Raw genomic sequence first — 19371 nt, forward strand, 5'->3', positions numbered from 1 at the left:
TTTATTGAAACTATGCTGAGAAATGAAACTGCTAAGGTCAAAAATTCCCTTCTGGCTTCCTGTTTTTAGGAGGGTGGGTGTTCCAAGAAGCACAAAGAAAGGGAAGTTGAATTTGGGGGCTGAATTCCCCAAAAGGGGGAGGTCCCTCTGGAGCCCTCTATAAACCCCTCCAGGTAGCCATGTTCGACTTCTGCAGCCCAGAATCCTCTCTGTTGCACTGCAGGGACAGGTAAGGGGGGCGGGACGGAGGGCAGGAGGGAACATCACACCCCACAGCGGCTTCCCAGAAGTGTCCTCCAATTCTCTTTCTCCAGCAAGGCAGGCATAAATTAAAATGCTCTTGCAAAATTGTACATTGCAAGGTTTCTGTCCACGCGCAGAGTACAGCTCTGTTTTTTCACTTCTGGCCTCCCATCCTCTGGAAAACAGAAGTTGGGGGTTCTCAGGTTTATTATGAGATGATTTGCGGGAGTCCGTGGATTAGATTAGATTTTGGATTTTATTTTTTGGACCCTGCCTTTATTATTTTTACCAATAACTCCAGGCAGTAAAATCCTCCTCCCTCCTGGGATTGCTGTGCTTTGCACGGAGCGTTTCACCACCAGAGGCAGAAAAGTCGCCCCTCGGCTGTATTGGTAGTCCTCAATGTATAACTATTCATTTAGGAACCTTTCAAAGTTACAACGGCACTAAAAAAAGGGTGACGTGTGACCATTTTTCAGAGTTACAACCTTTGCAGCTGAAGATGAGCCCTTCCGTCCTGCTGCTGTTCCTGCTGACTTCTGGTAAGGGCCAAAGAGTCCCCCCCACCCCCGGGATGGTGGTGGGTTCTCCTTTTCTGAGGAACAGCGGGACAGCTGCCTCTCAAGGAGGGTTGCGTTGCTTTCCCTGGACCATGCAGAGGGGTGGACTAGATGATCCTTTGGGCCCCTTCCAGCTCCACGGTTTTACAGTGGGGTGGCTCAGCCCAGAGCCCATCAGAAGAGGGATCTTGCAGGCGTCCAACTGAATTCATCAATCCAATTTGACTTTTATTTTAATCATGGTTTGCTGAACAAGCCACAATTAGCAGGATTCACGTAATGGATCAGAGCATAAGCTTAACTTACAAGCCAGGCTTTGGCTGTGTGGCCTCCGAGACGCATGTTAGCTTTCAGGACCAGGGACAGCAGCAAGCCAATGAGGGAAGCTGGTCTTTCCCCTCCCCCCCATGACTGTGGCAAATGAAACTGGACACAACTCATTTAATGATCAAATCGTAGTGGGTCCAGCCGAGGTCATAAGTCAAAGACTCTCTGCAATCCCTCCGTGCATCCCCTTTGGTACATGGGGATGAAAGCGGCAGTTCTGGTCCTTGATTCCTGTATCATCCCATAGAACATCACTAATAAATTAAGTTTCATTATGGTTTAAAGCAGGTTTCTCCAAACTTGGCCCCTTTAAGACTTGTGGACTTCAACTCCCAGCAGGGCTGGCTGAGGAATTCTGGGAGTCGAAGCCCCCAAATCTTAAACTGGCCAAGTTTGGAGCCCCCTTGGCCAGTTTAAGGGCCAAGCCACAAAGACCAGAACAAACCCACAGATCCAGTCTGGGATCCTTCTCATTTCCTGCGATTTCAACCACCGTTGTTTTCCAGAGCTGACCACGACCCACGCGGGCTTGGTGCAACTTTACCGCATGGTCACCCAAGTGACGGGCAAGAAGGCAGTCCCCTATTATTCCTCCTACGGGTGCTACTGCGGCCTGCGGGGTAGAGGGAGGCCCAAGGATGCCACGGACAGGTAAGGGGGTGACCCGCTGTCATTCGCCCCTCTCTGCGGAGCTGGTGGGCCTCCAGATGTGCTGGGACTCCAAATCCCAGAATTCCCTCTGCAAAATGCTCGGAAGACCCCACGGGGGCCAAAGGAAGAGAGAGAGGAGAGGGCGTAGGCTCCTTCCCGGGAGTCACCCCCTCTTTGCCTGCTCCCCCAGGTGTTGTCAGAGGCATGACTGCTGCTATGGCCAGCTGCAGAAGTGGGGGTGCCGCCCCCACATCACCAGCTACAGCTACAGTTACGGCCAGGGGAAGATCCAGTGTGGTGAGTTGGCTTGGCTGCAGGAAGCCTGCAGGAGCTATTTTGGGGCACACACACACACACTGTTCCTGGGCACAGTTAGCCCATGACCACAGTGGGGGCCAGATTTACTGTCACTAGCCAAGGTGAGTCATGCTTGATTTTACAGCCTATTTTTTGCCATGGTTGTTAAGCCAATCACTACACTTGCTAAATGAATGACACTGTCATTAAACGAATCCGGCTTCCCTCATTGACCGTGCGAGAAAGATTGTAAAATCAGGTTGGTTCAGGCGAGCCGTCATAACTTGAGGACTACCTATAATTACTTCATTGTCCTACTCCCTTATTTCACTGCTCCATTATTTGACTTTCACCTTGTTTAAAATTCCTTCTCATTTCCTTGTGAAACCGTCCCTGGTGAGATGGGTGATTTTCACTTAATAACAACAACTCTTCACGCCCCTCGCCTGCTTTTCTCTCCGGAGGGGGCTGTGGCACCCCAGAAGTGAAGGGGGGATTGAGGGGGGCTGTGAAAGGAGGCTGGTGCCAATCTGGAGGGGGCTTCGGTCTCACAGCCGTGAGCAAAACCTCATCCCTGGGGCTCCTTCCTCCTCCGCTCACGGGGCTCTTCTGTTGCAGGCAGCGGTGCCAACCGGTGCCAGGAGGCCTGCAGATGTGACCGGGCGTTGGCGCTGTGCCTGAAGCAAAATGCACGCTGGTACCAGAAAAAATACACCTTCTACCCAAACTTCCTGTGCAGGGGGCCGTCTCTCTCCTGCTGATCGTGCCTGGCAGGTTGCCAAGCAGGTCCAACCAGAAAATAAGCAATAAAAACCCTTCTAAAACTCTCTTGGCTCTTGTGGGAGGGAGAGACTCTGGGCCGACACACCCGAGACACACAATTTTCACACAAAAAGGGTGACTCCGCGCCCTGAAATTTGGGGCTGAGAGGGCAACCCCAGAGGACCTTTCCAGCAACTGGGGATCTTGAGGGGGGGGGGGGGGTGTTTTTGTAGCCGATGGGCAAATCGATCTGCACTGACAAAGAGGAAGGCTGGTGGTTTCCTTGCAGACGTTTCATGACCCAACTACGTAACATCATCAGTGCTAGAAGGGAGGGGGGTTGGAGGAGGAGAAAGAGCAGAATGAGGAGGGCGAGGGGGGTCTTCGCTGCTCAGTTCCGATCGCGAGTCAAGGACCACTGCATGAAATTGCAGGGTCTTCTTCTAAACGGCCCAGCTGAATCCAGGGGGCTTATCAGGACAGACCCCCCTTCAAGGGCTCCCCAAAACTTCTCGTCCACGTTATAAAAACTCAGCGGTGGGGAAGAAGTAGAAACGTAACTTGGCTGTTTTAAGGCCTTAAGGTCCCAGGACCGATTCCTTGACTTATGGCCTCATTTTACCCCAAACATCTGCCCCCGATGAAGGCAATACCCCACAGAGAACTTAATGGATCCCACTCGAGAGGTACGAAGTCCCCCCAGCCTCGCCCAGGAGAGCCCCCACTCCATGGAGCTTCAAACGATGCCACAACGGCATGGCTGGCACCGGCCAACATTCACTCGCAGGCCGTAGGAAGAAGACGTCTTTCCCGTCTGGTGGGAGGGCTGACATTGTGCCCCGCGTGAAACCCGGCTCTGGAGAAAAACTTTCCATCCCTCCCTCTTCCTGGCCCATTTCGGGGACCAAGCCCGTAAGAGGAAAGAGAGCTGGGTGACGAAAGATGCCCGTGGCTGCTGACCTTTGCCCCCCGAAGCTGCCCCAACAGCCAGAAGGTCAGGCTTGCTTGGAGCCCGGAAGGGAGATCGGCTGGAGAGGTTTCTGAAGATGGCCCTTCAGGTGAGAGCGAGGATCACCTGCTCGGAGGAATGGGGAAATGGGTGCCCTCCCTCCCTCCCTCCCCCTCCCCTGCCTATAAAAGGTGCCACCCGCGTCTTCGGGGGGGGCGGGCAGAGGGAGCTTGGAGGGAGAAGACGGGCTGCTTCCAGAGCCACCAACGCTGACACAAAGGCGGCCAGGAGTAAGTACCTGTGACTTTGCTCTTTTCCCCGGCCTCTCTCCTCTTTTGGATCCTGGCTATCCTTATCCAGGGAGTCCTCGACTTACAACAGTTCGTTTAGCGGCCATTCGAAGCTACAGCAGCCCCGAAAGAAGGGGCTTAGGGCTATTTTTCACACCTACGACCATTGCAGCCTCCCCACTGTGACGTGATCAAAATGCAGGTGCTTGACAACTGGCATGGACTTGCAACAGTTTCAATGTTCAAAATTTTCTGTTGCTAAACAAGAAAGTTCTCCAGTGACTTTTGCTCCATTTTACCACCTTTCTTGCCACGGTTACTAAGTGGATCAGTGCAGTTCTTATCTTAGCAACGCGGCTGTGAAGAGGCACGGCGTAAATTATTCCTCACTGGAACTAAATTCTCTTTGGAAGCGAAAGACCCGGTGGAGCCATAAAAGAAACCCAGGTTTTGTGCTCTATAATCAGGAGAAGAGCAAAAATAACCATCCCATTTCAATGGGTTTCAAGTGTTTGGTCGCACCCAGTTTTTAAAAAACTCAAGCAGCCTGGCCGGCCTCGGTTGGATTGGGCTCCTGTAACACCCACCCGAAATATGTATTTTTTTCCCCTGGAAGAGGAGAAAAAAGGAAGCCTTGTTTGCCTGTCCAGGCAGTAAAATTATCCCCCGTTTTGCAGCCCCCCCTTTGCGGTGAGTCCCTCCGGTCTTCAGAAGCAGGTGGGCGTAAAACGAGACCTGAGCAAAGAGGCACCTCTTTGCGTCTACTTGGACCCCAGTAGAGATTTATTTTGGATATCTTGCCTCCATGTAAATGTCATGCCTCTGCCCAGCCCAGGCAGCTGACCAAACATCGTTCTAGATTAAAACAATTAGCAGGATAAACTCGAGGGAACAAACAAGATAATCTGCATTCAAGACAAAAGAAGAGCAAAGGACACAGCGTGACGTCCGGCTGCGGAACTGGGCTCAAAATCAGGGCGCTTCTTTGCAAGCCAAGCTTCCCGGTCTCTGGGCCATGGGAAGGGACTCTTGGCGGCTCCCCTTGGGCAAACGGAGTCACCTCTTGCTACCACAAGCGGTTTGGATCTTGGCCATCCAACTCAACAACTGTGCGATTCACTTAACAACTGTGGCTGGCAAGAACAAATCTAATAAATAAAAAGGATTTTTTTTCCTACCATGGCTAGGTTTCAAAACAAGACTGGCCAGCCATTTGACTGGGATGGTGTAAGTTCTCCTGCCTTGGGCAGCGGGCTGGATTAGATGACCTTCAAGGTCCCTTCCAGCCTTAGGATTCCATGATCTTAACATTAACCCATCCATTTTTCATCTCTAAAATTATTTTGGCCAATATTTAACGTTTGAGGGGCATCAAATCTTCTTTTGGGGGTGGGGGTGGGGTAGAAGAAACAGCCCCAAAGCCCTCCCTCCGAAAGCCTGATGCCCCTCAGACGTTAAATATTGGCCGGAATAATTTGAGACCGGAGGATGTCGAGGTCATAAATCAAAGCGAAGGACGTTAACGCCGCCTGCTTGTTCCCAGGTCTGGATTCAAGAGGATGAAGACTTTCTGGACGGTAGCTGCGTTGCTGGTCAGCGGTGAGTGAAGCGGGGGGAATACAGGAAGGCGTGCCGATCATTCTCCCTTCTTCGCAGAAGACAAACGGGGGGCAGTTTAAAGGCTGACTTTAACGACCAGCATCAGGGCAAGGAAACCCCTCATCAAGCGAGGCCTCATGCGGCCACACCTGGCCTTACAGTCTGTCTGTGGTCATTAAGCGAGGACTGGCTGCATGTGCCATGAACCGTTCAGAGAAGCGGGTAAAGGGCCCTTTGTGTTTGAGACTTTTCCGTCTTTTTCCAGCCGGGGGGAGCCTGATCGAATTCGGGAGGATGATCAAGGAAGAGACGGGGAAAACCGCCTTCCCCTCCTACACCACCTACGGTTGCTACTGTGGCCTGGGGGGCAAAGGCCGGCCACGCGACGCCACGGACCGGTAAGAAGCCCCCCATGTCCCACGGCCGTCACCCCCACCGGGCCCGGAAGCCCCACCAGGCCTTCAAGGGCTGCAGAGAGAGCCACCTTCCCTTCTACGTGGGGGGGAGGCTGACATAAACGCAGACGCTAGGCAACTGACCCCTATTTATGACGGTCGCACGGCCCTGGAGGCCCTGCAACCCCCCTTGGCGGCCTCTGGACAAGCAGAATCGGGGGGGGGGCAGCTGGACTTGCCCCATGGCTGCATGGCGAACGGAAGAACTCAGCAACTGTGGCCAGAGACGTTGCAAAATGGGGCAAAGTTCACTTAGCAACGGTCCCGTTTAGCCCTGGAGATGTGGGGCATCATTGTGGCCTTAAGCCAAGGACCTCCTGCGCTGGCAAGAGTTGCTTGATCTGCCCTCTGCCCCTCCCTCCCTCCCTCCAGCTGCTGCCTGATGCACGACTGCTGTTACGAGAATCTGACCGACTGCCACACCAAAACGGACCCCTACCGATACAGCCGGAGGAGTGGGGTCATCTTCTGCGGTGAGTGGGCTGCCCAGACCTGGGTTCAAAGGTTTTGATCCTAAGATCCTTTCCCCAACTTTGGGCCACCTGCCCTCTCTTTGACTAAGCTTAAGGGGCAAAACTCAGGCTGTCCACTAGGGGGTGGCAATCAGGATTCCCTGCATCTCTGGCTGCCCTCTGGTGGCCAGGCTGGGATTTGCAGCCTCCTGCGAACAAGGGCTGAGCCCTCGGGAAGGGTCGGCAGGGTCAAGCAGAGCTTTGTTCTCCTTGCAGAAGGCGGCACCTGGTGCAAGAAGCAGATTTGTGAGTGCGACAAAGCAGCGGCCATCTGCCTCCGAGACAGCCTGGACACGTACAACAAAGAATACCAGTTTTATGAGGACCTCAATTGCAAGGAGGGTCCGAAGAAATGCTAAGTCTCAAAAAACAACAACAACAACCTTGAATGACACAATCATAGTTATGTTACCTTATTTTCCTGAATGCAACACTGGTTAATAAACAGCTTTGCACAAGCGATCAGCTTGCGGCCTCTCTTATTACGCATCTTTGTGTACAATGCAAACACGAGAGAGGAAACCTGTTTGGCTGTCGCCCAGTCAAGATTTTCCAATCCTCTTGTTACTGGGACCTTCAGTAAATTAACATTCTAGTCCTCAAGGTTCTGAATAAAGAAATGAGAGGGATTCTTTCCACTGAGCCAGGATACAGAATCAAGTTCAAACCCTGGGGACCGAAACAAGAGATGCGGGGGGGCTCTGCCCCAGAGCAGCTTAAAACCACCGGAACCTTTGCCAGGGAAGGGCAGCCCCTGGACCAGAGAGCGGGAGTGGCTGATGGGCAGGGGTGTGGATCCCTGCATTAGACGACCTCTTCCGCCCCATCGCAAACCTTCCTGCCAGAGGAATCCTTTGTTGGTATGGCGGTTTTTACAACCGACCCTGGCATTTTTTCCCCCTCCCTGCCCGTGTTTTTGTTCCAGGCTGATTCCACGCTTAATTAGGGATGCGCAAAATAAACACACTCACAAGGAATTGTTGGCACAGCTGGCATTGCACACTCGGGCGAGGGAGGGAGGGGGAGCTTTGTGTTTGCTGCCCTTGGCTGCTTAAAACAGCTGGGGGCGGCCCCACGTGGCCTCCGTGACCTCATTCCTGGCTCTGGCTGGGAGGAGGACTGGAAGTCAGCCGGTTTTGTCTGCCTTGGAAGCCAAAGGCAGGAAGACTGACAACAGCTCATTTAGTGACCGTCTGGCGGTACAAGGGCCCTGAAGAAGAGGTGAGCTGTCTTCACACTTACGTCCGTCGCAGGGTCCCGGGGTCACCTGATCCCCTTTTGCGACCTTCTGAACAGCAAAGTCGGTGAGGAAACCAGATTCACTTACCAAACGTGATCCTAACTATGCAACTGCAGGGATTCACTTAACAACGGTGGCAAGAAAGGATGTAAAATGGGGCAAAAGTCCCATGACAACCACCTTGGGCTCCGTTAGGGCCGTCAGCCGAGGACACCACCCCGAGGTAAGTAAAGCAGGGCAGAGGAGCTACGAACACGCACGGCGTCTTTGCTAGGATCCCTTTGAGGGACACAAATAATGACCCTCCAAGTGCCCAGAAGGGACCCCGAAGGGCAGGCGATGCCACCGCAGCCCTGAGAGCCACCAATGGGTAAATTCACACCCTGTTGCCCACGTTTCCATGGCCTTCAGGGGAGTCCTGTTGGGAGGACCTCTCCTGCCGCTCCACCTGGGGTCAGATTGGAGCCACGGACCAGTTTCCCCAGTTCCACCGGGTTGGCGCCTTGCCAGGGGCTGAGAAGAAAAAAATTCTCCTTATCTTCTCGATTCTTCCTTCAAGTGTTTCCTTTAAACTTTCTCCCCCGCTGACTTGTGGGTTGGACACTGGATGTTCTCCAGTGTTGGCTACTAAGAAGAAGGGAAGGTTATGTCCACAACAGAGACCTCAGACGTCCTTCCACCTTCCTTGGGCCAAAGCCCAACGACGGATATGGATGATGCTAGAAGATCCCAGGGGAGGCCTTATCTGGAGCGTGAGGTGGCTGCTCATGAACCTCTGGACCAGATCAGAAGGAGCGTTGTGTCAGGCATCCGGGGGCTGGACTTATTTTCGTGGCCTCCACACTGGGCAGGCCACAACTGGAGCCCTGGGCGGCTCTGGGGCCCCCATTTCTAGCAGAATAGGAGCAGATTAATACTGATTCAGAGGAAGGACCCAGATGGCTCAGAGACCCGAGGAAAGGATTTAGGAAGACTGACTGGAGGAATGGAGACATTTAAAGTGAGGAAGAAGAAGAGAAGAACTCGGGGAAAACAAGACGGTGGTTGTTAGGGACAAGAAAAGAAACCGACAAGCAAGATGGTGTTACTCCACACCCACAAGGACTACATCGGATTACATTTGGATTTTAAAAATTCAGATCAAAGTTGCAATTCGCAGGGTCAATGTAGGACGTCCTCGAGTTACAACCATTTGTTTAGTGACCATTCAAAGTTACAACGGTCTCGGACCAAACTATTATAAGCTGCAGCTGCGCCTGGTTGGCTTTCATGCTTGTTGCAACGATGGGCTTTGTGGTCCTTTCGAACCAGGGTTTGCTGGGCTGCATCATTTCCGAACCACAACACAAAGAGGTTGTGAGGTTCAATTTCAGGACCCTGGACAGCGTCTGGATCTACCCCTCAAACGCCCCCCACAAATCGAGGGCCAACAGGGTGCTGCTTCTCCTAGCGTGACCCTCGCCGGGGTGGCCGATTTGGGTGGCGGGGCGTAGTTTGTAGCCCTGGAGCTTGAGGGAAGGACGGGGCAGAAAGTGGGCCCGGTGGACCAACTTGGATTTGTGCACACCCTCTGGGAGCACCTGGCTGATGCCTGCAGGTGATGCTGGGTGAGTTGCGTCTTTTCCCTTCCTTTGATCCGAGGCTGACAGATCCAGGGTTGCTCTGACGAAGGCTGAGCCTTTCTAGCTGTCACAGCAAAGAAAACAGCCTTTGGCTGACTCGTGGCGCTCACGGCATTCAGTCCAGAGCCACCTACTGCTCTGTAAGCATCCACCGGTTGGGCTTCCTCCGGGATTCTGGGAAGTGGAGTTAACCAGCCGGAGGGGGCTGGACTAGAAGACCTCTAAGGTCCCTAACCCAAGGACTGGACGTCTTCCTGCCTGGTGTGCTGCTCCTTCCAGGGGGAGAGAGAGAGAGGACACCCCACGGTCTCCAGGATGGCCCGTCCGCTCAGGGGCAGCAGCCCCTTCCTGCTCCTCTGTGGTGAGTCCTGGCTGAAAGGCAGACGGGAAGGGAGGGGAGGACGGAGCGAAGGATGAGACAGAACCCAGCAGAGGAAAGGAAGGGCCGCATTGTCATCGCTTGTTCAAGGAATATTATTCCAACACGGCAGATTAGGGAGAATCACCAAAAAGGAATGAGAGTCTTTGGAGTTTTACAGCTCAATCAAGGAATGTTTGTAGCTCTGAGCTGAAATGTTGGGTCCTGGGTGCTCTCCGAGCTCGGAGGTTTCCTGGCAGACATTTCATGACCCAGCTAGGCAACATCATCAGTAATGCTGCCTAGTCTGGGGATGAAACATCCGCAACGAGACCACCAAGCTCAGAGAGCGCCAAGGACCCCTCCTTCGGCTCAAGGCGGCCCCAGAGCTGCCCGGTTGGGTTCCTGCTGATGCAGATCTCGGGTCCTCGGAGAAAGAACGGAGGCAGAGGAAACAACCCCGCTGTGACCTTCCCCAGGCTCATTGGTTGGGGCCCAAAACCATTTCCTGAAAACACCCAGTGCTGCTTCACACGGTGGATTCAAGGTGAATTCACTCCTGGGGCGAAGGGAGAAATATTTATCCAAAAGGGAGGAGAAGAAGCAACGGACGGAAGCTCATCAAGGAGAGAAGCGGCCGAGAACCGAGGAGGAATTTCTTGAGGATAAGGAGGACCATCAATCCCTCCCTGGAGATCTCCAAGGAGAGGCTGGGCAGGCCTTGGTCTGGAATGGTTGAGGGTCTCCTGCCTTGAGCAGGGGGGTGGACTAGAGGACCTCCGAGGTCCCTTCCAGCTCTGTGAGCCTGTAATTCAGCCCTGGGGAGGGCGGGGGTGTCAGAATGGCAAAGAACGCCAAATCCTTGGAAGCCTCGGCCGGGCACCTGGTGGCGGAGGCTCCGTGCTGGCACTGCCCGCCAGGGCCACGCGGGGTGTGGGGCGACAGCTACCTCCCCTCTCTTGCTTCCAGTTCTGGTCTTCGCCAGCGCCAACCTGATCCAGTTTGGACGGATCATCGAACACTTGACCGGAAAACACGCCTTCATCTACAACGGCTACGGCTGCTACTGCGGGTGGGGCGGCTCCCGGCAGCCGGTGGACGCTACTGACTGGTAAGTAGAGGGAGGGGGGACCTGGGAGGGGTCCTAACCCCCCCCCTCATTTCCCAGAAGAGCCAAAGCAGGCCAGCACCCCCACTCGGCTCGGCTTCCCACCACCACCACCAGGTGGGCGCTAGTGGGATTGCAGGTAGTCCTTGGTTTACGACAGCCCAGTGACCATTCGAAGTTGTGCGATCCAAATTCAGGTGCTGGGCAACTGCCTCATATTTATGACGGTCGCACGTGGTCCCCCTCTGAGAGCTTCTCCCGAGGAAAGTCAGTGGGGAAGCCAGGCTCACGGAGCAGCCGGGTTGCTAACCTAACAACGGCAGTGATTGACACAACCGCTGGGGCAAACGTCACTGGATAACTGTCTCGCTTAGCGACAGAAATTTCAGGCTCAGTTCTGGTCATTAAGTCAAGGACCGCCTGTAGTAGAACGATGCGAAAGGGACTCTAAATGCATCGAGGGGAAAACTGATGAGAAATGCGAATCAAGGAGAGCTGGGAGAGTTTGGTGCCCGAGCTGCTGCGTCTGCCGGTCGAAAGGTTTTCAAAGGAGAATTATTAATTCATAAAGAGAAACGAAAGGAACAGGCGGAAGAGCCCCGGAGCCCTTCTGAAGGGGGCCTCAGACAAAGAACTCCCTGTGGGAACCGCATGCGAGGAGTTTGCTTTGTAAACTTTGGCCCAGCCGGAGGCCGAAAGGGACACACCCAGGCGGTTGGTTATCTGGCGGGTTTGGCAAGCAGCCCCTCGGCCGCACAATCGTGGCTCTGTCCTTCGCTTCCAGGTGCTGCCAAGCGCACGACTGCTGCTACCAGGCCCTGTCGCTCCGCCACTGCAAGCCCAAAGTGGAGAAGTATTTCTACTCCCTCGGGAAAGACACCGTCACTTGCGGTAGGTGGCAACACAGACCCTGCCGGCACAAGAGGGAGAAGCTCCCAGGATCCCCGCTAAATAAAGGCCAGGCTGGCCGGGGATGCTGGGACTTGGAAGTCCATGGGGCCTCGGGGGGATCATTTGCAACACACAGCACAGGGACCGCATTCACATAGAGCGTTATGGGTAGTTCTCGACTTACGACGGGTCCTGACCGGCTAGATTTTAAACAAATGCAGCTGTTTTGGGCCTGAAAACAAACCATTTTGAGCAAAAAAGGTCACAAATTGAGGCCAAAGGTTTGCGGCTGCAAACGCGGATTGGTTGCTGAGCAGCCAAAATTTATTTCTTGAATTTATCTGCCACTCCCTTCTCTGTGGGGGTAAAACGTCGTTAGGGGCAGGGCAGGCTTCAGGAGTTGAATCTGGGTCGTCAGCCTCTTTTTGGGGGGGGAGGCATCGTAGCTTCAAACTGTCACTAAGCAACCAGTCGTTAAGCAAGACCACAGGTAGAACGTTTTCTCCCCTAATTTCCTTTCCATGAAGTGTTTCTCCCAGGGAGGCTATTTAAGGACCGCCTCTCCAAACCTGGGCAGGGGCCCAGCTGGGAGGGGTGGGCTCCCCATTCTGGGAGGATCAAAACAAGGCGAGGAAAGAGCCCCGTGGACCCCTCCCCTCTCCCCTTCCTCCCCTCCAGGTGGGGAGACCGAATGCCGGCGGCAAACCTGCGAGTGTGACAAAGCGGCCGCCCTCTGCTTCCGCCGCTCGATGTTCCAGGACCGATACATCTGCTACCCCAACCTCTTGTGCCAAGGACCCACGCCGCCCTGCCAGGACTCCTACCCCCTCAGGAAGGGGGGCTGAGGCCGGAGCTTCCCAGCTCGGGATGCCCACGGGGCCCACGAAACCCTCCCGACCCTGCCCTGCCTGCCCTCTGCCAGCCTCCGAATTGGGCCTTCTTGCGCAATAAAGCCACAGAGGTTCAGAGTTACGACACAGGCTTTTTTCTAAGTAGGCGATCGGCTAAATCCGGGGGGAGGGTGGGGCTCTGGCGTCCCAGGAGCACCGATGTCTTCCCCACTCCCTAAACAAGCCAGAAGCCTTTCCACGGCAGGGCAGCCCCCCCCCCCCCAGGGAGGAGACCCGCTTATCCCTAGATCCCCCCCAGGCCTATTTTGGGAGGAACCGGAGAGAAAGAAATGCAGAAACGGCCTCTGGAGGAAAACAGGGTTTTTTAAAGGGAAAACCGAAACCGTCTTTTGCATCAACATGAATAAAATGACAAATGGAACTGAAAGGTTGAGATCCAGGGGGCTTTGCAGAAGAGCTGCCCACTTGAGGGAGGGGGGTACATAAAGCCCCTCCGGCCTCTCTCGCTGAGCCCTTTCGCCCCCCGACACCTGGACCAACTGAGGAACATGTATTTCTGGGAGGGGGGGGGGACGACGACGACTTCCTGCAAATGTTGTCTTTTGAAGCCCCAGCATTGCCCTTGGGGCTCCCCCCTTTCTCGAGATGGCGCACAGCCGAGTCAGATACTGAGGGCCGCAAAGGTCCTGACCAGAGTGACCTGCGCCTGGGGGTCCCTGGCGACTGTGTTATTGTCCGAGGGGCTGCCCTTGCCGGCCAGGACTTTCTGACGGTGTCTGTCCTCCTGCTGCTTCTTCTTCTCCAACCTCTGAAGCTCCTTCTTCTGCTTGGTGGATGCCTGCCAGAGGAGGAGAGGGTGGGTAGGATGGGGGGGGAACGACCCAGGAGTGGCCTCCGCCCAGGGCCTTCGAAGCCAACTTTGTGGGAGGAGACCCCCTCCTCCCCCAGAGACCTGGGGATCAGGGGTCCGGAGAGGTCGGGAGGGGCTGTCCTGGCAGGCAGGGAAGCACGGGAGAGAAGCTGCTACCGTTGGGGCTCGTGTCCCTCTGAGCAGGTCTGTGTCTTCAGAGAGAGAGAGAGACGAGGGTCTTGGCTGCCTGCGTGGCCGTGTTCCAAAGACAAAGGAGGCCCCTGTGACGGCAGGTGGGAAGAGCAGGATGCAAAGGGCACGAAAAGCAGCGAAGGGTGAACGAGACAGCAACCCTCTGGATGGAGGCCAAGAGGGGAGGCCAAGAAGCTGCCGAGGAGGAGGGCAAGAGGGCATCTGCCGAAGGGTTTCTCCTGTTTAAGCAGGGGGTCGGACTAGAAGACCTCCGAGTTCCCTTCCCACTCTCTGATTCTTCCACCCGGGGGAAGAGGGCAAATGCAAGACTGGGCCAGGGAACCAGGCCTCGGCAGGAGGGAACTGCAGAGGGGGAAAGCAGAAGGGGGACCAAGCAGGAGGGGGCGAGAGACGGCGGCATCACGACGCAAGAGCAAGCAGGGCCGGGAGGGGGAAGCCGCAGCTCTCAGCTTTCAGGTACCTTTTGAGCCGGGCGGTTCCTTTCCAAGAGATTCCCACTAGGGCTATTATTGTTTTCGGCTTCCTGGTGGCCCAAAGTCCTGCCTCGGCTTCCCTTCTCGTCCCACGGGGCCGGCCTGGGCTGCGGGTTTGGCCTGTTGGCCTGGTCTTCCTCTGCAAAGAGAAGGGCCGTGCTCAGCCGTGGGAGTCCACTGCCAGCCCGGCCTGCTGGGCGCTGGGAGCCTTCAAGAAGAGACTGGGCTGCCCTCTGTCAGAAGCGGGCAGGGGGTTGGACTCGGTGACCTACCAGGTCCCTTCAGACCCTGCCATTCTAGGACAAGCCCAGGACAGTGGCTCTCCTTCGTCTGGGAAGCAACCCGGTAACCGGCCGATCCAATTTAAGCAATTTGTAGAAAACATTTGCAGAAGCCTCAAAAACCCAGGCAGAGATTCCGATGCCGTTTTTAAGAATCAAGTCGTGAACTTGGTTCGGACACTTAACTGGATTTCCAAAGCAAACAGTGTGTTGGGGATCAAGTTGGGGAGATTTCTGCTTCTCTAAACAAGACTTGCGTTGGCACAAACGGCGACTCTTTGGTCCTCGTGGGTGAAATGATGCCCGTTTCGGTTTTTCTCTTCTGGGGTTAACTTTGGCGAGAGATTTTCTGGAGGAAGGGCGGGCCAAAAGGTTAAAGAAGGCCCTTCGCCTGAATCAAGGAGACTTAAGATGAACGTAAGACGCTGCGAAGGCTTCCTTCTCACTGAGGCGTGCACCCATTTGCAAACACAACTGCACAGCAACGCACACCAGCTTTTCCAGCAAGTAACTGATGCTTTTTCACCGTAAGAACACTTTGCAATAAGTGTAAGTCTTCGGAACAGAGTTTTCCCTGGAAAATTACTTGGCTTCAGCAAAAGTTTCCCTGGGCTCAAATGCTTAAAATCTCTGTTTTTCCTTCTGCGCTTAAACATGCTATCTCGATTGTTGTGGAGTTTTTTTTTTACCGCTTTTTCTACAATATTTTATTTTTCTATAATATTGTACAGATAGTCCTTGACTTACAACCACAGTTGAGCGCAAAATTCCTGTGGTTAATGGAGACATTTGCATGAGTTTTGCCCCATTTTACAACTTTTCTTGCCACAATTAGTTATTATGTGAAGCTGGCTTTCCCCTTGACTTTGTCAGAACAGCCATAAGTGTGAAAAATGGCCATAAGTCACTTTTTTTCCAGTGCCATTCTAACTTTGAAGAGTCACTAAACTAACTGTTGTAAGTTGAGAACTACCTGTATGATATTTTTCCACAATATTGTATTTAGGATTCTTATCCCTGCTGTTAGGAAGTAAGGAAGTTGGGAGAGGAGAGGAGGGGACTTACGGAGGTTTTCCAACTCTTTCATCTGGAAAAGGGCGAAGATGGTGGACTCAATGCTGTAACCTTCTGCCTCTAGGACTTGGGCAATTAAACCAACATCCTGACCAGGGAAATAAAGAGAAACACCCAGAATAAATTTCAAGTGTCTGCGTTGTCGTCGTAAACCCGACTCCCCAAATTCTTCCTGCACAAAACCCTCACCGAGCATCCGGTGGCGTTATGGACCTTCTGGAGCGCGTCGTCCATTTCATCCTGGCTTTCTTCTTTCGGCTGCTGCTGCTGCCTCTCCCCGTTCGCCTGGAGGGCCTCCTGGTTTGGGGATTCGTTTTGGCACAGCATCTGGGCAAGACCGAAAAGGGTGCAGGGGTGCGTTTGTGTGTGGAAAGAGAAGGGTTCCACTGGCGGAGCTTGCAGGCACGTCGGGAGGGCTGTAACCCCCCAACCCCCCGCTTTTGCCCCAAAGCCCACTGGGCAGCCAGCCAACCTCCATCTGCAGCCAAGCGGGAGCCGCTGAGTTATCATTGATCTTTCGGACGCTGTCGTAATGCTCGCCATAGCGATAGGCGATGTGCAGCTCTCGGGCGTTGCTCTTGTCTGTCCCATGGATCTGCGGAGGGAAAAGGGAGGCTTCAGACAGTGTGTGTGTGTGTGTGGGGGAGAACTTTGCATTGGGGAGGGTGAGGAGGGGTTACTAAAACAAATTTTCAACATGGAGGGAAAGAAGGGAAGGAGGGAGGGACAAACAAGCAGAGCTAGGAGGCAGAGGTGGCCACGACCAGCTGAAAACCAACTGGAGTTTACAACAGAGTTGTAAACTTCCAGTGCTGAAAACGCCCGCCAGACATTTAACATTTTCCTCTTTTGGTCCCATTCTATATTACAGCCCAAGAGCCCCCGGCAAAGGTTCCCAAAACCTCCTTGGGAAGGAGGCCTCCAAAGCCTTCCCTGAGTTTGGGGGAGCACCTCCCGGCAGGGCAGGCCTTCCAGTGGGCCTGGCGCTGTTCTTGGGAGACCCACCTGCCAAAGGGGGGCGTTTTGCTGGTGAATGACAATGTTCACTTGGTTGTTCCTCGCAAAGGCTACGATGGCATCGTTGCCAGCAAATATGCCCGGCTGGGCCAAATTGGCAGCTGGAAAAGACGAAAAGGACATGAAAATCCAAGGCTGAGAGTGTGCAGGCCCAGGAAAAAGAGCCTCTGTGGAAGAACCCGGCCCTGCCGGGAAGGAAGGGGAGGAGGCCCACCAAGACGCCCCGATTCCTCAGAGGTCCCTGGAAAGGAGAGGGAACCAATCTGGCTCCTCCTGGGCTGCTCTGCAGCAGGGACTGGCACAAGGGGGGCGGCCAGCGGAAAAGCCACCGTCGACACTGAAGGACTGAAAGCCCAGCAGGGCAGGGAGGAGGCCACGCACTGTGCTTCTCAAAGGGGACGTCGTCCTCCACGAAAGGCTCGAAGTCTGGCCGCTGTTGGATCATGTAGGCTACAGTGTCCTGCCGGTGCTTGAGGTGGTTCCGTGAGTGGCCCTCCAGCTGGTCCCCCAGGGCCCTGAAGAGGCAGTTCCTGGCAGGAGGAGGAGACAACGGGGAGGTCGAAGAGGCCCACAAGGATGGATCGGTCCCAGCACTGACCCCCCCTTTGAAGAGCCCGGCCCACGGACTGACTGGTGCCTGACCTTTTATTCTAACGATTATGGCGCTTCTGCATTCTACCTTCTGCTCTCGTTCCTTGTGGCGGATCTTATACTACTTGTTTTTATTTATTACAGTACTTACATCCTGCCTTTATTATTCTTACAAACAACACTTTACTTTTATTTTATTGATGACCTTTTCCTGCTGCCCATTCTGCCCTACGAGGTGACTCTGGGCGGCGTAACATCCGTGCCTGTATTTATATTTGCTCACTTTTTAAGGTTGCTCTCTGGCCACGAGGCGGTCATAAAGTCATTGGACTGGATCAGCTCAACTCGTGACCGAGAGACAGGCGGCATATACCTTATAAATTAAAAATAAAAGACTCTAGTCCTCAGTGAGGAGCAGGGCAGGTGGGAGACCAGGCCACAAGAGTCCCCCTCACAGGGTTGTTGTGAGGGAGGGGAAGCCCCCTCACCCGAAACAGGCGGGTAGTCCGCAATGACGTCAGAGCCGCGCCACGTAGCCGCCGTGGGCGAGGCTTGCTTACCCGTCGCCCGGCACTTCGCGCAGGCGCAGTCCGAGCGCTCGCAGCTGCTCGTTGAGGCCGCCGCCTCCGCCGTCGTGTTCGCCCTCGCCCTGGGCCCGGTTGCGCCTCTCGCGGGCCAGCGCTCTCCGGGCCGCCCGCTCGTCCCGCTTCCGCTCCACCTCCGCCTTCCCGGGACGCGTCCGCGCCGCCTGCTTGCGGGACATCACCGCCGCCGCTCCCGTCGGCGCAGCCCTCGCCACTGCGCCTGCGCTGCCTTGCGACGGCTGTGGGAGCCTATAGAGGGGAGGAGCCAGAGCGGAGGTATCACGCGATAAAAGTGGGCGCCCCCGTGGTGGAGGACTGGAATTGCACCTGGCGAATGCTCTGGCTTTTCTTCTCATTTATCTCCGCCCATTGCAGAAAAAGGGCACATAAAGGCAGCTTTCGACCCTCTTTCCTTTACTGTGAACAAAACCTTGAAGTGACCGAATTCTTATTAAACCGGAGGAGAATTGGCTGGTCTAAAGCCTGGGGTCTCGCAGCGCCCCCTTCAATTGGATTAATTTACTCAGTTTTAACAGCCGCTCAGCTCACCTTTATTGGGGGTTTGTAGGTGTCTTACAATAAAACCCATCATTTAGAATACAATTTTTTTTAAAAAACCAGCCGGGCATGTTCAACTCCATCATCCCTACAACAGATGAATAAAGGAATCCAAGATGGAGGTGGATGCTCCAGCCTAGAAATAAGGAGAAATTAATTACCTGACGGAGAGAACAATCAATCCGTGGAAAGGCTTTGGGGGTGGCTCCATTCCTCGTGAAGAGATTGGACAGCCGTTAAGGCCTCCTGCTTGGGCAGGGGGTTGGACTAGAAGACCTCCAAGGTCCCTTCCCGCTTTCAGGCTCTTCCAACAACTGCACCACCTGAAAGTCTTGCCAGGCCCCATAGGCCACTCAACCTCATACCAAGGGGAACGTTAGGGTGTTTCCAAAGCCAAGGCATATTCCCTTAATTTATCACCCTGCCCTCTGCCCATTATTTATGGCCTTGTTTTTTTACTAGTCCCCTGGTGCATTCCAGAGAAGGGCAGTTCACAGCAGCTGAATTAAAGCCACCGCAGCCATCAGGATGTCTCCTCAGGATGCATTTCATCAGCCTGGTGGCCTCCAGAGCAACTTTCTGCCAATATAACAAACCCAGGTGTGGTGATCGAGGGAATCCTGGATCGGTTGAATGCTCCAAACCTGAGCTTGTAGCCCTCTCATCTCACACAGCCCGGGTTCCCCCCACCCTTTTCCAAGACCCTCGCCTGGTCCGTTTCCGCAGTGGTTCCTTGCAAGGATCTGCAGCTCTCCAGTTCCCCCTTGCAGGAACAGCTGGTGGGCAGAGGGCTCTCGAGAAGCCTCGGGCAGAGCAGCTGGATTTCTGGACGACTTCTGTCGGTTATCAGGCGTTGGCTTTTGGCCATGGCTACCCCAGGGAAAGGGCAGAGGGGGTTAATCAGTAACTCTGCAGCCAGTTAAGGGTGACCCTGCTCAGTTCTGCAGGGATCACTGTTTGTTGACTCAAGCACCTTTATGCCACTTCTCACCATTCCGCTCAATCCCTTCGGCGT

The 19371-nt window shown here is 54.4% G+C and overlaps 4 protein-coding genes across 9 annotated transcripts; 3 read left to right on the top strand and 1 right to left on the bottom strand.

The window, feature by feature from the left end:
* The first annotated feature begins 154 nt into the window (after positions 1–154).
* On the top strand, positions 155–2904 carry LOC113423989 (basic phospholipase A2 trimucrotoxin-like). Of its 3 annotated transcripts, XM_026685597.2 has the most exons (5): positions 158–229; positions 723–785; positions 1637–1781; positions 1972–2078; positions 2697–2904. In XM_026685597.2, exons 2-5 carry the CDS (start codon positions 746–748, stop codon positions 2837–2839), a joined length of 435 nt encoding a protein of 144 aa, XP_026541382.1. In that variant the 5' UTR covers positions 158–229; positions 723–745; the 3' UTR covers positions 2840–2904. The 3 variants fall into 3 exon arrangements, with proteins under 3 accessions (XP_087800700.1, XP_026541382.1, XP_087800699.1); XM_087944574.1 differs by lacking the exon at positions 723–785 and having other exon boundaries at positions 155–229; XM_087944573.1 differs by lacking the exon at positions 723–785 and having other exon boundaries at positions 166–229; positions 1637–1696.
* A 1140-nt stretch (positions 2905–4044) lies between these two features.
* LOC113423988 (basic phospholipase A2 VRV-PL-VIIIa-like) lies at positions 4045–7103 on the top strand. Of its 2 annotated transcripts, XM_087944575.1 has the most exons (5): positions 4045–4079; positions 5623–5678; positions 5944–6076; positions 6506–6606; positions 6862–7103. In XM_087944575.1, exons 2-5 carry the CDS (start codon positions 5639–5641, stop codon positions 7002–7004), a joined length of 417 nt encoding a protein of 138 aa, XP_087800701.1. In that variant the 5' UTR covers positions 4045–4079; positions 5623–5638; the 3' UTR covers positions 7005–7103. The 2 variants fall into 2 exon arrangements, with proteins under 2 accessions (XP_087800701.1, XP_026541381.2); XM_026685596.2 differs by lacking the exons at positions 4045–4079; positions 5623–5678 and having other exon boundaries at positions 5940–6076.
* A 1878-nt stretch (positions 7104–8981) lies between these two features.
* Positions 8982–12784, top strand: LOC113423986 (group IIE secretory phospholipase A2-like). Of its 2 annotated transcripts, none has more exons than XM_087944565.1 (4): positions 8982–9492; positions 10835–10976; positions 11758–11864; positions 12543–12784. In XM_087944565.1, the coding sequence occupies exons 1-4, from the start codon at positions 9486–9488 to the stop codon at positions 12707–12709; spliced, it is 423 nt and encodes a 140-aa protein (XP_087800691.1). In that variant the 5' UTR covers positions 8982–9485; the 3' UTR covers positions 12710–12784. The 2 variants fall into 2 exon arrangements, with proteins under 2 accessions (XP_087800691.1, XP_026541379.1); XM_026685594.2 differs by lacking the exon at positions 8982–9492 and adding an exon at positions 9524–9868 and having other exon boundaries at positions 12543–12783.
* A 276-nt stretch (positions 12785–13060) lies between these two features.
* OTUD3 (OTU deubiquitinase 3) lies at positions 13061–18154 on the bottom strand. 2 transcript variants are annotated; one of them, XM_026685585.2, is made up of 8 exons: positions 17775–18154; positions 17005–17153; positions 16612–16724; positions 16079–16201; positions 15796–15933; positions 15598–15694; positions 14239–14390; positions 13061–13553 (listed from the first exon to the last, which is right to left on the bottom strand). In XM_026685585.2, the coding sequence occupies exons 1-8, from the start codon at positions 18152–18154 to the stop codon at positions 13377–13379; spliced, it is 1329 nt and encodes a 442-aa protein (XP_026541370.2). In that variant the 3' UTR covers positions 13061–13376. The 2 variants fall into 2 exon arrangements, with proteins under 2 accessions (XP_026541370.2, XP_087800663.1); XM_087944537.1 differs by lacking the exons at positions 13061–13553; positions 14239–14390 and adding an exon at positions 14419–14881.
* Positions 18155–19371: the final 1217 nt, after the last annotated feature.

The sequence above is a fragment of the Notechis scutatus genome, chromosome 16 (genome assembly GCF_049901735.1).
Source record: "Notechis scutatus isolate UNSWTSFEM ecotype Mainland chromosome 16, rNotScu1.2, whole genome shotgun sequence".
NCBI lineage: Eukaryota > Metazoa > Chordata > Lepidosauria > Squamata > Elapidae > Notechis > Notechis scutatus.

What these genes read in the sequence shown, in the direction of transcription:
- LOC113423989 (XM_026685597.2), top strand. Translation starts at nt 746, where the DNA reads ATGAGCCCTTCCGTCCTGCTGCTGTTCCTGCTGACTTCTG. An exon ending in GCTGTTCCTGCTGACTTCTG is followed by an intron (nt 786 to 1,636) that starts GTAAGGGCCAAA and finishes GTTGTTTTCCAG; the next exon opens with AGCTGACCACGACCCACGCG. An exon ending in CCAGGGGAAGATCCAGTGTG is followed by an intron (nt 2,079 to 2,696) that starts GTGAGTTGGCTT and finishes CTTCTGTTGCAG; the next exon opens with GCAGCGGTGCCAACCGGTGC.
- LOC113423988 (XM_087944575.1), top strand. Translation starts at nt 5,639, where the DNA reads ATGAAGACTTTCTGGACGGTAGCTGCGTTGCTGGTCAGCG. An exon ending in AGCTGCGTTGCTGGTCAGCG is followed by an intron (nt 5,679 to 5,943) that starts GTGAGTGAAGCG and finishes GTCTTTTTCCAG; the next exon opens with CCGGGGGGAGCCTGATCGAA. An exon ending in GAGTGGGGTCATCTTCTGCG is followed by an intron (nt 6,607 to 6,861) that starts GTGAGTGGGCTG and finishes TTCTCCTTGCAG; the next exon opens with AAGGCGGCACCTGGTGCAAG.
- LOC113423986 (XM_026685594.2), top strand. Translation starts at nt 9,823, where the DNA reads ATGGCCCGTCCGCTCAGGGGCAGCAGCCCCTTCCTGCTCCTCTGTG. An exon ending in CCCCTTCCTGCTCCTCTGTG is followed by an intron (nt 9,869 to 10,834) that starts GTGAGTCCTGGC and finishes TCTTGCTTCCAG; the next exon opens with TTCTGGTCTTCGCCAGCGCC. An exon ending in CCGGTGGACGCTACTGACTG is followed by an intron (nt 10,977 to 11,757) that starts GTAAGTAGAGGG and finishes CTTCGCTTCCAG; the next exon opens with GTGCTGCCAAGCGCACGACT.
- OTUD3 (XM_026685585.2), bottom strand. Translation starts at nt 18,154, where the DNA reads ATGAGAAGAAAAGCCAGAGCATTCGCCAGGTGCAATTCCAGTCCTCCA. An exon ending in CGTCCCCTTTGAGAAGCACA is followed by an intron (nt 16,725 to 17,004) that starts GTGCGTGGCCTC and finishes CGTCTTTTCCAG; the next exon opens with CTGCCAATTTGGCCCAGCCG. An exon ending in GGAACCGCCCGGCTCAAAAG is followed by an intron (nt 13,554 to 14,238) that starts GTACCTGAAAGC and finishes CTCCTCTGGCAG; the next exon opens with GCATCCACCAAGCAGAAGAA.